The following is a 15009-nucleotide window of genomic DNA, read 5'->3' on the forward strand; positions in this document are numbered from 1 at the left end:
TTGTTCTTTGCTGGGTTTAACCCATTCTGATTCTGTTTCCATTTTCTTAGTCCTCCATAGACCTGCTTCTTCTTTGTGTCTTTTCTTGGTCAGAGACACTGAGCTAACTGTTCTGTCCAGTGTAGTAAGCTGCTTTATCAGTTCCCATCTGAGTCTAAGTATTGCTCATCTTCTATGTTAGGAAAAAGCCCAAAATAATGAAAAGTATGTTTATACATAGTTTGTGTTGTTTACTTTCTTAAAGTATATATACCTATAAAATTTTAAAATGGAAACTTAAAGAGCTATTCTAATATGGCAGTTTTCCTAATGATTTCTGTCTTTTCTTTTGGAGAAGCTTAATTTTAAATTACTCCTTACTGTCTGTCTTGAGAAATCTTCATTTCCTTGTTTTGCAAATGAGGAGACTAAAACCAGGGACTTAAGTATACAAGGTTATTTATTTCAGGGCTCAATCTACTAGGTCACATTTGTCTCTGTTATTTTAAACAAATATGACTGTTGCATATGTAATTTCATAATCCACATGCAACACTTCCTTTAGGTTTTTTTTTTATAGTCTTATGAATGCATTAATGTTCTTTCGTCTACAGCTGCAAGTTTCTAAGATGTTAGCAAATAGACACTAGACAATGTCTGAACTTTCCTTCTGTGCCTTTTTGTTGGTGTTATTTTCTAGATACCATGTTGTAAGGATATACTAAGCTGTAGTAACTTTTTAAAAAGTGATTTTCTTATGCTAGCAGCTCTAAAATGTATAAAAGACTGTTACTCCATCCTTAGGCTGCAGTTGAGCAGGAGCACGTTTTCATTTCCTTCTGGATTGATTAACAGTAGTTGTAGCATTATTCAATGTCTTCTAAGGGCTCTTTAACATAATGCTTATTTACTGAAATGTGTTTTGTAGCTTCGTCAGCAATTGAAGTGGTTGATATGTGAACTCTGCAGATTATATAACCTTCCTAAGCACCTGGATGTTGAGATGCTAGATCAACCACTACCCACGGGTCAGGTAAAGTACATATTCTCTAGTGTTGAGCTGAAATCAATTGTCTAATCACAAGTTAAATTAGGATAACTTAAAATTATTATACAACCTATTTGGAAGTTAGTTTTGTGTCCCTAGTAAATTGCTTTGCTTTAGGTACGAAAACAGCCGTCTTGGAGTTGCTTGTATTTTACTGTGATAGGTGAGCACTTGCTCCCCGACCCCACCATTTTGGTTTATGTTAAAATTTTTGATTTCTGTGTTTCTTCTTTGATTGTTTGCTTGTTTAGTCAGTTACCTTCCCTTGACATACCATAAATCTGTTTGTGCTTCTTAAGGTCTAATGCAAAATTACCTCTCCCAAGCAATGGAAATTTCTACCAATTCAGTATCACTCATGACTTTTAGACTTAATCTATTTAGCTATCAGTTACTGACTTTTTATTGTAACAAATCAGGATTTAGCTTTTATACTACCTACTTAACCACCCAGTGCTTCTAAAACATTGTTCAGTTATGAACAGTCAGTTTACCATCAGGACTTTGTAGAGCCATGATTTCTGTTAGGGCATTTCCTTACTTGTGCCATCTTTTATTTCTGAGTGTCCTTTTTATAGTAATACTTCTTAGCTTCTCATTCTGTGATCTTCTCTCTTTGGAGGCTCTTCTGCATTAGTCCTTGTGAGTTGTTCTCTGGCCTGGCTGTACACTGTCACCTCCATTTTTCTTGTCTGCTCTCCTGGAGTGAATCTATTGATTCCTGGATCTCCTGTCACCTCTTTTGGCTTTCCCTTTCTTGTTTGTGTCTATTACATTGTTAGATAAGAGCCAAAGCATGAAGAATGATATGTTTTCCAAGTTACCTTTTGAAAAATCTGTTTCCAAGTTGGGGTTTCAGAACAAGCCCACACTGGTCTTGAATCTCAGTTCTGCTTACTAGCTTAAGTTCTTGGGTTCTTAAGCCAATCTCCTAATCACTGAGCATTTCTCACTTGCACAAAGTAGTTATAATAGTAGTTTGGAAGAACTGTGGGATATTCTAAACATACATGGTCAGTGAAGTATATGTGAATTGTTTGGGATATCCTTAGTAAGTATTAACCGCTGTTCTCTTCTTACTCAGTTTTTGATTGAATTCATAATCTAGACAGAAACTTTTGCCTCAGAATTTTTCAAGAGTGTGCTGTTGCCTTCTAGCCAGTGGTGCGTGACTTTTTCTCTGGAGGCTTCAGGGAGTTTGTGCTTTCTTTGGTGAAGTGAAATACTACAACAGTGTCCTTAGCTTGGGTCTTTTTTCTTCATTGTGCTGGGCATTCAGTAAGGATATTCCTTTTCAAATTTGAGTGTTAAACTTTGTGACATATTTTTGGTTTTTTTATGTTAACTTTGCTTTTTCATTTTGTTTGTTTTAGAGTTTACTGATTGGGCTTTTACATTTTTGTTTTTATTTTTTTTGGAGACAAAGTCTCATGTAGGTCAGCCTGGCCTCAAAAACAAACAAACAAACAAACCCACATGTAGCTGAGGCTGATGACCCTCTTGTCTCTATACCTTGAATGCTAGAATTAGCTAAGGCTTGTGCCACCATGCCTGGCTAGTTAGATTTTAGATCTCTTAGTTTGTGACTATATCTTTTGTTAATTTTATTATATTTTTATTTGTGTGGGTCTGTGTTGTATACACATTACGGGATGGTTCTCTCTTTTCATCTTCTGGGTCTCGGGTCAAACCCTTGTCGTTAGGCTTGGCACTGGACACCTTTATTCACTGAGACATTTCACTTTTTCTCTTCAAATCTTTCTGTGTTCTTTCAACTTTTTGCTATGTATACATGGACAATAATAACTAAGGTTTTAAACAATAAGTATTTTTTAAGTATATGAGTATTTTGCCTACATGTATGTATGTGCACCACATGTGTATAGCACCTGTAGAGCTCAGAAGAATCTGTTGGGTTCACTGGAAATGGAGTTAAATGGTTGTGAGCTCCTATGTGGTGCTGGGAATCAAACCGTAGCTCTCTGCAAGAGCACCAAGTTCTCTTAACCACTGAGCCATCTTAGCACCTGTTTTGTTTTTATTATATATCTGTTTACCCCATTTTCTCAAAATTTAATGGGTTAGAGCCAGATGTGGTGGCACATGTTTATAACCTCAGCATTCAGGAGGCTGAGGCAGGGTGAAGGTGAGTTGAGGCCAGTCTAACCTACAAATGAAGACCCTGTCTCAAAAAACAAAAACAGGTGAGACATGGTGGCTCATGCCTTAGATCCTAGCACTTGGGAAGCAGAGACAGGCAAATCTCCTGAGTTTGAGGCCAGTTGGGGCTAGTCAGTGAGATCTTGTCTCAAAAAATTAAAAACAAATCCAAACCCCCCCAAAATCTTAATGCCTTAAATAAAATGGTAATCCTTGCTATTGAGTGGATTAGCTAGGCTTAGCTGGGTCGTGTCTGTTGGCTTCATTTGGTGATCTGATTATTACTGTGCAGTCAAGTAGTGGCACATTCAGCATGGCGATTATTACTGCATGGTTATGTGGTAGCATGTTCAGCATCGTGTGGCTGTAGACAACTAGTGTGATGTTTATCAAGTATCCAGCATGACTCCTCCTCCCCCTCCCCCTTCCCCCTTCTCGTGTATCTGGCATCTTTGGCATGTCTTCACATGTCTTTTTACTGTCCATGGTATCATCCTCTAGGACCTCTTCATAAGGCTTCTGTTTCTTCAGAGGCTGTTCGGAGCTTCCCAAGAACACAAGCGTGGTTAGTTGCTGGACATTCGTAAGACTTAAACTTGGAGCAGATACAGTGGTCTGTGAGTTAAAGCAAGTCTCAGGCCAGCCCAGGTTCACTGTGGGCTGGGACACCACAAGCTTTAAATGCCTGGGGGTGTGATTGTTCTCCAGTCGGAATGTGAACTGGAGCTCAGGTGCTTCTGATTACCCCTTCTCCATAGCATTCTGTATTTACTGTCTAGATGTGGTAGATTCATGAAGCTGTGTTTTGACAGTTGGGTCGTCCTAGTGTTTATATTTTCTATTTACTATGTATTTTCTTAGTTTAGTCATGTCTTGTTGTATACATTGTAAAGCCTGTCCTCAAACATTTTTGTATTCTATGTTTGCTCATTCATATTTTAGTTTTTTACATACCTTTCTTCTTTAGTACCAAATGAATGATTTGGCATTCTTTGTAGCCAAGACTTGTCACCTTACAGCTATAGGAGGAATTTATGCTGATTCCCAGCCACTCTTCCCTTTTCTACTGGGTAAATGATGGCTCCAGTTTCTCTGAAGATGGACTTTTATTTAACAGATAAATCTTCCCAGGTTCTGCTTAAGGAGGTGGAGGTGGGGAACACAGTGTCTGTGAGTCTGTAGGTCTCTGTCCTGCCTGCTGTCCCAGTGTATTTGCTGTCCTCTACAGGGTGTTTTATACAGATCTACTCTTGTCATTGCTGTCCCCTGACCTGCAACTTTACTTGTAAACTCAAAGTTTACTTGTAAACTTTACTTGTAAACTCAACTTGTAAACAAATTAGTTAGTTCCTGTTTGCAGTCGTCTAATGGAAATGGAGTCTTACTGCTTCTGGTAGACCCATACCCTTTGCTTTTTAAGAGTTTGTACCTATATAGTGTTTATTCTTTTGTAATTTAGTGGAGCCTAAAAAAAGATGATGAGAAAAGGTTTTATTTTTGTATCTGTTCAAGTTTTATTTTCTAGAGTATCTGTGGTTTTGTTTTTTTACCTACACTATATCCTGAACATGAAGTCTGTTTCATTTTCCCGAGTGTACATGGGAGGCTAATGTAGATATATATCTAAGATTATTTATGAATTATGTAACAAAATGCCCTGATTTTGAATCATCTTTGCATTTTTTTTAAATAAACATTGCTAGGATAGATATGGTAATTTTTTTATTATTTTTACTTAGACTCTGAGATTGTAGAATGGATTTGTTTCTATTTAGGCCTTTAGGAAGCTTTGCATCTTTTTCCCCTCAATATGGTTTAAATTTAGTAAATTTAAAGCAAAAGCAATTTTGCTTCCAGGGGACATTTGGAAATACCTGGAAGCATTTTGGGTTGTCATCACCAGTTGTAGCAGAGAGGTGGGATGCTGTGGCCTTTTATGATTCGATGGGATGCTTATAAAGACTGTGATGAGGCATAAAACCCCACAACAGAGAAGCTGGTTGACTATGTCAGTACTGCTGAGGTGGAAAACACATTCAAACCTGATCCAATTCTGAAATATCTTTATCCTGATGATTAACCAGATGCTTGTCTGTACCTTAGACCCTTGGAAGAATCAGTTTTTTTTTTTTTTTTTAATGTATTTTTTTCCCTTTTTTTTTCTCCCGCTCCCCTCCCCCTATATTTTAATTATTTCTACCTTCTACCTCCTGCTTTTAATGGATCATTGTCATTAAAATTGCTTCTCTGTATGTGTGTGTGTATGCATGTTCTGTGTGGAGGCCAGAGAACAACCATGGGTGTTTCTCAGGTGCCCATCCTTTTTATTTTTCTTAAAATTTAGTTTTATTTTATGTGTACGAGTTTTTTACCTGTATGTAAGTGCTCTGTGCTTGTGCCTGGTGTCTTGGAGGCCAGAAGAGGGCACCAGATTCCCTGGAACAGGAGTAACAGTGGGTTGTGAGCCACATGTGGATGCTGCAAGCCTAATCCAGGTCTGTTGCTAATTCTCTTAATTGTTGAATGGCTGTCTCTCCAGCCCTCACCCCCTTTGTTGAGAAAGAGTTTCTCACTGGCCTGGAAGGTATTCAGTAGGTGAGGCTGGCTGTCCAACAAGCCCCAGGAATCTGTCACGTCTGACTTGGGCATGGGAACTGAGGATCTGTACTTAGGCCCTTATGCTTACATGGCAAGTACTTTACTCACTGAGCCATCTCCTCAACATGCCTGTTAAGTATGAGCCAGGTGGCGGTTGTGTGCACCTTTAATCTTAGTAGAGGCTGGAGGATCTCTGTAAGTTTAAGGTCAGCCTGGTCTACAGAGCTAGTTCTAGGACAGGCTCCGAAGATAACACAGAGAAACCCTGTCTTGAAAAACAACACAACACAAAAAGACTATAATATTAAATATAACATATGTTGAAAATAAAATAAAAAAAACCCTAAGCTTGGCACAGTGTGTGATGACAGTGAATCCTGGGAGCTGTTGGCACAACAGAAAGCCTTCAGCACACTCCTTTATAGCTAGCCATCTTCCCTTATTTTCTCTGACTTTATCGTTCCTATGTGCATTCTTGTGTATAGTTTATTAGTGTTGCCTGTTCTTGAGCTCCATGTTAAGAGTTATATATTGCATGTTTTCCTCTGTAGTTCTTTTTTTCATTGCTATATTTATCCCATTGTTCAGATATGCTGATGGATGTTTAGGTTGTTTCTAGGTAGAATCTAACTGTGGATTATCTTTTGTATTTCTGGATACTCCTTTGGGGTACATACTGAGGAGTTACTTTGCTAAGACATGAATGTCTTTTTTTTTTTTTTTTAACTCAAGGAGTTATCAAGACAGAACTTTTAAGTATTTTTTCAGGTGTCTATGTGGCTACTTTGGTTTTTGTTTGTCAGTACATGTGACCTCTCAACTCCATTATCAACAGTTACATAGACTGTGCCATTGGTGTAATTCCTGTTATTGCTACTCCCAGGCAGATCCCTAAATAATATATTCTAGTTGTGTTTTTCCTAGAAATGTTTGGTTTATGGAGATGTGTATGGTATACATGGGAATATTGTATTCTTGGTGTCCTTTTTTAGCATTGAAAGTGTATTGGTGTCCCCACACCAACTGGTACTCACACACAGCTCTGTCTGAATGGAGCTAGTTACAGAGTTCCAAGTTCTTTATTGGACATCTTTCCAATTACTTACATTTTTACCTCTGCTATCTATTGTTATAGATGAAACTCCAGTGACTGTGTGATTCCTCTTTCTGTGTATTTCATTTTTCCTGCCTGAATGCTGGTTTGATTTCCTCTTTAACTCTGTTAGTTTTGCTTTGCAGTATTTTGGGGGTATCCAGAGACACTTAGTATTCTATACTCTTTCTCAGAGCTTGCCACCATTTATCTCTTTTCCTTTCACATTTTTCTTCTATTTCTCTGGATGAATATTAAACCTTTGTATTCTTGTCTCCTGCATTCCTAAAATGCTTTATTTCTAACTCTCCAGGCTTCCACTCATTTCCTTTCTTCATATTCTTGTCAGTTTGGTTGTCTTCATTTATTCAGAGGAGACAATTGGCTTCTTTTGGCCTTCTACTGTTTTTCTTCAAGTGTTTATTTACCAGAACTGTCTTGTCCTTTTTTATAGTAACTTGTTCTCAACAGGGCTAATGATTCCAGTTAGAATTTAGCTCTGTCTTGCCTCAGGTCATTTGTGGCTTTTCTTTTTTCTTTTTAAATAATGTCTATCTTTTCCTCTCCAACTTTTTTTTAAAAAAAGATTTTATTTTATGTATGAGTGCTCCATCTGCATGTACTCCTTTATTCCAGAAGAGGGCACCAGATTTCACTACAGATGGTTGTGAACCACCATTCGGTTGCTGGGAATTGAACTCAGGACCTCTGGAAGAGCAGCCATTGCTTTTAGCCTGTGAGCCATCTCTCCAGTCCATTTGTGGCTTTTCTTTGTTGTGGCTTTTCTTTGTCGTACCTTTCAGGATCAGTTTTTTATTCATAGTACTTGGTTATTTGCTCATTTATAGGAAAGGTATGGATGGCATCAGTCAGTACGAGTTGTTGATAGAGGTGGCCAAGGATAGTTATTTTTCTCTGCTGTTCAATGTGTAGAATCTGCACTCTCCTGAAGCCAGAGGATGGGGAGGTCTTGGCAGGTGAGGTTTCCAACTCCCGAGTCTGCTATGAAATTCTGCTGTTGTTTTGAGTTATAATCAAAGGTTTTCTTGTTTTCTCTTTGGTTCTAATAACCATAGCAGTTGAGAGGCCGTCACGGTAGATAGGGTTCCTGTAGAGTAGAGTGATCCTTAAAATAGGACAATTTAACAGAAGTTCGTCCTGTTAGTCTCCTGTTAGTTTTAGCCTGGGTGGCTAAAATTTTGTTAGCATCAGTAGGATCCATCTGTTTTCTGTCATTTTTTATCAAAGTTCGTCAGCTCCCCCAAGCCATTGTGTTTTTGTTTTGTGACAGGGTTTCTATTCATTGCTCAGGCTGTCCTAGAACTTACTATGTAGTGACCTTGAACTCACATCAGTTCTCCTCAGTGCTGGGATTACAGGCTTGAGCTACTATGCTTGCTTTTAGTGGGCTTTCGGAAGGAAGCCTGCCTACATGTTGAAATGAAGGCCTGAGGGTTTTGTGAGCCTAATTGGCTTTGTGGTTTTGTCAGATTACTTATCCTTTGGGGAAGAAGATTGCTCAGTTTTCTCATTTATAAAATGTTAGACAGGGACTAGTTTGATGGTCACTTGTAGTATATGTTTTTCAGAGCTGACCATGTGGTTGATCAATTGGTGTGCTCTTCCATGAGGAGGATTATTTCTTTCCTACTGTATAGTTCGTTGTTAAGGCCCTATGGGAGTGCCCCCTTCTATGTTAGCATTTCTATTGATGTCATCAGGTCTTATTTAGGTAGCCAGAATGGTTAGACTTCATGGATGTAGCTTCTGTGCTATTTCTAGGAGACCAAAATCTCACAGCAAACTTCATTTCCCTTCTTCTGGTGCTTACAATCTTATTGCCCTTCTTTGCTATGACCCTGAGCCTTGGATGTAGGAGTTGTGTTATAGGTGTGTCAGTTGGAGCAGGAAACTACCAGCTTACATGTTTGTTCTTTGCATTTTGATTGGTTTTGGCTTTCTATAATGGTCTCTAACTCTTGCATTAAAGTGCATTGAAGACAGATTCTGAAATTAGCATTTCAAAAATGCTTTTCATCCTCTGTATACTCAGACTTGTATTTGGGACTGACCATTTGGGAACTATGTTCTTTTTGTTTTTAAGAAGATAGCAAAAATAATCTGGTTTAGAAATGAAGAAAAGGGTGAACCACAATAATTTTGGGAGCTGCTTGCTTTTCTCATTTAGTCCCAAGGAAAGGAATAAGTGTTTAAAAGAATTCGGATTTAAAATAAGCCCAAGCTTATGTTGTTTGTGCCTGCATACAATTGTTCCAACTCACTGATTGTGAAGGATTTCTCACTCTGTGATAATGAGTTTTTTTCTTATGACTTGTGCTCTCAGAGCATCTAAGAACAGATACCTTGAGGCTGCTGAGATCCTGGTTGGCCGGATTTGATCTCTGGGTCCTAGTTTTTTGATATCTTAGATATCCTGGGTCCCAAACTAAACCCACCTTTATGAATATAGATATATTTTCATATTGAGAGCTGGCAAACTCTGTCAGGAGACTTGATGTACTACTATGTATGAAGACCCTTTCTAAAATCCATTTGACTCCTTTGTGAATGAGTAGTAAAACTGCCTTATGGGGAGTATTCTGTAGCACGTAGACTGGGTGTTTCAGTCACTTTCAGCCTTATAAAGTGTCCATGTCTTTTTGACATACCTGACCATTTAAAATGTAAGGCATGTAAATTTATTTAAAGATTAAGGTTTCCCAGGTTAAAGAGAGATAGATAAAGGAAAGAACAATTTGGAGCATTTATTATATGCAGAAACCTTTGGCCATGTACACATAGCTATATAAGTAAACATTTTGCAAAATAAGGTTATATTTTAGTTTTTGAATTTCCTTTATATTTGATTACCTTTGTTTATTATTAAAGCATCTGCTACATTGGATTGACTTAAAATTAAATCTTTAATTTTAATAAGCCCTGCTCATGGGACTGCAGTGACAGTGGTTAATAGTGGTCAGCTTTCTGATGTGTTCTGTGTGTCTGTGTTCTGTGTAGCTTTGGCACATTCTTTCTCTGTTTCAGAATGGTACAACTGAAGAGGTGACTTCAGAAGAAGAGGAGGAGGAAGAGATGGCTGAAGTAGGTACTTATGTAAGAATAATATTTCATGAATATTTAAAAATGTTCTCCATTTAATTTTTATTACTTTTGGTGTGTGTGCGAGTGTCGGGGAGGGTTTTTGTACTATGGCATGAGCTTAGGGGTCAGAGGATTATTTGGAAGTCCATTCTCTTTTTCCACTGTGTGGGTTTAAGGATTGAATTCAAGTCATTAGACTTGGGGCCTGAGCCATACATCTCACTGGTTCACATCTCATGAATATATTAATGTTTGAGACACTGTGGTAATGCTTTAATCTTCTCTTTGGAGTAATATTAATATTGAATAACATTTGTATTTCAAATGGGATATGCTTTTTAAACCCTGGCTTTGCATATAATTAATGGTATACCTGTGAACAAATTATTTTATCTGAGGGCAGTAAAAATCTGTTTACATTTATTTAGCTTATAATTTGGTTATTTTTAGGAAGAACTACTAAGTTTATCATTTGTTTTTACATCTGGGAAGATGCCTCAGTCAGGAAAGTGCTTGCTATGCAAGCATGGGGACTTGAGTTCAGATCTCCTGCACTTACATTTAAAACAAAAAGAAGCTGGGTGGTATGACTTGCATCTGTAACTCCAGCTCTGGTGAGGTGGAGACAGGGATCCCTGTGGCTCTTTCAGCTAGCCAATCAGCTATACCCAGACCCAGTGAGACTGTCTGAAAAAGATAGGGTAGAGAGTGATTGAGGAAGGTTTAACATTTGTATAAATGGATTTTTCTTTTTGGGCCATCAGCTTACAAAAAATGACATGAAGATTTATTATTAATTTTGAAACCTTGGCCTTAGCCTAGGCTTGTTCCACTAGCAATTATAACTTAAATTAACCCATATTTTTAATTCTATATTCTTCCACGTGCATGCTACCTTATCTCCATTTTGCCCTTTCTGCTCCCTCTCTGTCTGGCTGTCACTCCTTCTTTCATCTTCCCAGAATTCTCCGAACTCAGAAGTCCCACCTAACCTCTTCCTGCATAGCTAATGGCCATTCAGCTCTTTATTAATCAACCACAGTAACACATCTTCACACACTGTAAAGGAATATTCTACAACGTTTCCCCCTTTTTGTCTAAATAAAAAGGAAAGGTTGTAACTCTAACATAGTAAAACTATATACGATAAGAACAATTATCAGTTAAGAATTGCATTTACAATGTAATTTGCATTTGTCAAATTCAGAGAAAATACTCCATTATTAATACTATCTTGGTGAATCCAAAGTTTTGTACCTAATTTACCTTCTATCATAACTAAACTAAGGAAAACTATAACTCAATCAAAGACCCCTGAAGGATATAATATTATCTGAGTAAACAGGAAGTACAGAGCAAGCAACTTCCAAAACTATGAAACGACAGTGACATCTGGCTATCTGGACAGTCACTCTAGGGCCTAGAATATCTGACAGAATTTTTTTTTTGTGAAGCAGGAAATTTTTGAAGGACTGTCCTATCCTGGCGGTTAGTCAGATGCTTTCCTTTATGTCCTGCTGGTCCAATTTGGACAGTGTATCGTCAGTAATTGAGGCAAGGGCACTTTCTTTGCCTAGTGTCTAGCTTTTGCCATAAGGAAAACAAACTCCATATGGAGGTTCCTTGGTGTCCATCTTTTTTAAGTAGATTGGTGCTGCTGGGAGTGGATGTGTCTCACTGTCATGAAAAGCCTTATGTCATTAAAACATCTTAAATGCCATATTCTGTAGATCTCTGAAGTGTTTGAAGACTACCCGTCTAAAATATATCTGTTTGACCCTGAAAACATACCTAACATGACTACAAGTTTGATTTTTTTTTTTTTTTTTTTTTGGTTTTTCAAGACAGGGTTTCTCTGTATTGCTTTGGAGGTTGTTTTGGAACTCCCTCTGTAGACCAGGCTGGTCTCCAACTCACAGAGATCCGCCTGCCTCTGCCTCCTGAGTGCTGGGATTAAAGGTGTGCGCCACCAACGCCTGGCTAAGTTTGATTGTTATAGGTAACTAACTACTAACCTGCATTTCTTTATTATCCTAAAGAGTTTGTAATAATAACTTCTGAGGGCTAGAAATTTACATTACATGTTAAATGAACCACATAGGTACAATACCTTAAATGAGAGTAGAATGTATGTACAGTATAACAAAAATAGCCTGAAAATTTTATCAATATGCAAAGATCCATACCAATGTAAAATATTTGAGAGTAGTGATTGTTCAAAAGTAGACTCAACAATCCACCTATCTCATCATTTCTTCTTTCTTTCTTTCTTTCTTTCTTTCTTTCTTTCTTTATTTTTTAGAGATTAATTTATTCATTATGAATACAGCATTCTGCTTCCATGTATATTTGCACACCAGAAGAGGGCATCAGATCTCATTATAGATGGTTGTGAGCCACCATGTGGTTGCTGGGAATTGAACTTGGGACCCCTGGAAGAGCAGCCCATGCTCTTAACCTCTATGCCATCTCTCCAGCCCCCATTTTTTTTTAAATTTATTTTTAAAAATTTTATTTTACATACCAATGGCAGTTCCTCCTCCTTCCTCTCCTCCCATTCCCTCCCATGTCTCCCTTCTAACCCCTCCCCCCACCAATCTACTCCTCCTCTGTCTCCATTCAGAAGGGATAAGGCCTCTTATGAGTGTCAATAAAGCATGGGATATAAAGTTGAGGCAGGACCAAGCTCCACCCCCCTGTATCAAGGCTGAACAAGGCATTCCACCATAGGGGATAGGTTCCAAAGAGCCAGCTCATGGATCAGGGACAAGTCTTGGTCCTGCTTCTAGGGGCCCCACAAAAGACCATGCTACATAACTGTCACCCAGATGCAGAGGGCCTAGGTTGGTCCTTTGCTGGATCTCTAGTTGTCTGACCAGAGTCCATAAGCTCCCAGAAGCTCAGGTCAGCTGTTTCTGGGTTTTCCTGTCATGATTTTGACCCTTCCCCACTTGCTCACAAAATCTCTTCACCGTCCCTTCAGCTGGACTCCTGGAGCTCAGCCCAGTCCTTAGCTGTGGGTCTCTGCATCTACTTCCATCAGGTACTGGATGAAGGCTCTATGATGACATTTAGAGTAGTCACCAATCTGATTACAGGCACCCTCTCCACTATTGCTAGGACTCTTAGCTGGGGTCATCCTTGTGGGTTCCTGGGAGTTTCCCTGGCACCAGGTTTCTTCCTAACTCCATAATGGCCCCCTCCATCAAGATATCTCTTTCACTACTCTCCTTCTCTATCCCACCTCCAACTTGGCAAGGTGATCCTCCATGTTCTTATTCTTCCATTCCTTCCTCTGTGCTTCCCCTCCCCCCACCCCCAGCTTACCTAGGGCATTTCATCTATTTCCTCTTCCCAGGGAGATCCATGCATCCCTCTTAGGGTCCTCCTTGTTATCTAACTTCTCTGGGGCTGGGGATTGTGGCCTGGTTATTGTTTGCTTTATATCTAATATTCATTTATGAGTGAGTACATACTGTGTTTGTCTGAGTCTGGGTTACCTCACTCAGGATGATTTTTTTCTAGTTCCATCCATTTGTCTGCAAATGTCATGATGTCATATCCTCCCCCCCCCCCCACTGAATAGTACTCCATGGTGTAAGTATACCACATTTTATCTATTCTTTGGTTGAGGGGCATCTAAGTTGTTTCCAGGTTCTGGCTGTTAATGAATAATGCTGCTATGAGCAAGTGTCCTTGTGGTTTGATTGAGCATTTATCTCATCATTTCTGTATTATATTCTCTTTTTTCCCTTTATAAAGAGATCCTTGAATCTAATCTCTTTTGTTTAGCTTTCTCCCTGACCATGACCAGTAACAATTTGTAACCAATCCCCTAAGTGATGACAGTCATCCTACCAGATGAACAAAAACCACCTATCCTACCTCTCGAGAATGTGGGTGCCATGTTCACTAGACTGCTTCCTGTTGTCTGTGGGTGACAGCATCTTTATGAAACCTGAGAAAATTAAGATAATAGTCAAGCCTAGGGGAGCTAGCTGTTGTCCAGTCTTGGTGTGATGGGATAATGCAAGGCTTTTCTGAAGTCCTGGCTGGAATAGTCTGTGAGGCTGGACCATCTCAGCCAGCAGACTTGAAGCTGGTCTGTATACAAAACTCTGAGGCACTCTGAGAGGCATACACCTGGGCCACCTGTTTTCATTAGTGTCTGGTCCCCTTGCTCTGAAAACATACAAACTTTTATAGGTAACATACATATCTGCATTAATCACAAGTATGGACTGTTCATTGTACACAAACTAGCCAAAGATGATTTTTTTGTTTTATGTTTCAGCAGGTAAAATATATGTCACCTGTGTTGTAGTTTTTTCTTTTTTTCCCTTTTTAGGTTTATTTCTTTATGCTTGTAGGCAGGATTTGGGGGGGGGGTCCTCCCCCAATCAAATCTGATTTTTGTCAGCCTTGAAAAATTCTACAGCCTTTCATTTTCTGTGGAAACAGAAGCATAACCTCTTCTCCAATGCAGCATATTTTTTGACTTCCATTTTGAAGTTGACATTTTAAAAATATATAGGCTGGTTTAATTTAGCAGTTTCCATAATCCAGTATCTCTCAGTAGCTCTTGTTTGTTCATTAGCAATCAAAACATTCAAAGTCAGCAAGACACCATATAGGATTCAGACTCTGATTTTTCCATCTTTAAGTGGCTAATCCTTTTTACATTATTTTATTCTCTCCTTTTTATCTTATTTATAAACCACTTTTTTCTATAATTGTCTATATCCATTTTCTTTTCTTTTTTAAGCCCACCCACATTTTTTTTAAGCACACTGTAGTTGTTCAGAGGGTTTTGTTGTTGTGTTTTTGTTTTTTTTTTTTTCCCGTCTGATCTGTCTTTTCTGAGCATCTGTAATATTCTCTGATGATGTGAGACAATCTTAAACGGATATGTCAGCTTCTGCATGGCTCAGCTTAGCACATGGCACTGGCACGTGGTGCTGGCGGGTGGCGCAGGTCCTCAAGCAGCAGCTGGTAGTTCTCTGTGCCTCTGTATTCATCGAGCACCAGC

The 15009-nt window shown here is 38.7% G+C and overlaps 1 protein-coding gene across 1 annotated transcript in view; it reads left to right on the forward strand.

Annotated features, from left to right (window-relative positions):
* Ube2q2 (ubiquitin conjugating enzyme E2 Q2) overlaps positions 1 to 15009 on the forward strand; it is a 64541-nt gene that overhangs the window by 17959 nt on the left and 31573 nt on the right. Inside the window, exons 4-5 of the mRNA XM_027415114.1 lie at positions 908 to 1012; positions 9924 to 9980. Of these exons, the coding sequence (XP_027270915.1) occupies positions 908 to 1012; positions 9924 to 9980 (162 nt within the window). The remainder of the gene's footprint in view (positions 1 to 907; positions 1013 to 9923; positions 9981 to 15009) is intronic.

This window comes from Cricetulus griseus, chromosome 4 (genome assembly GCF_003668045.3).
Source record: "Cricetulus griseus strain 17A/GY chromosome 4, alternate assembly CriGri-PICRH-1.0, whole genome shotgun sequence".
NCBI lineage: Eukaryota > Metazoa > Chordata > Mammalia > Rodentia > Cricetidae > Cricetulus > Cricetulus griseus.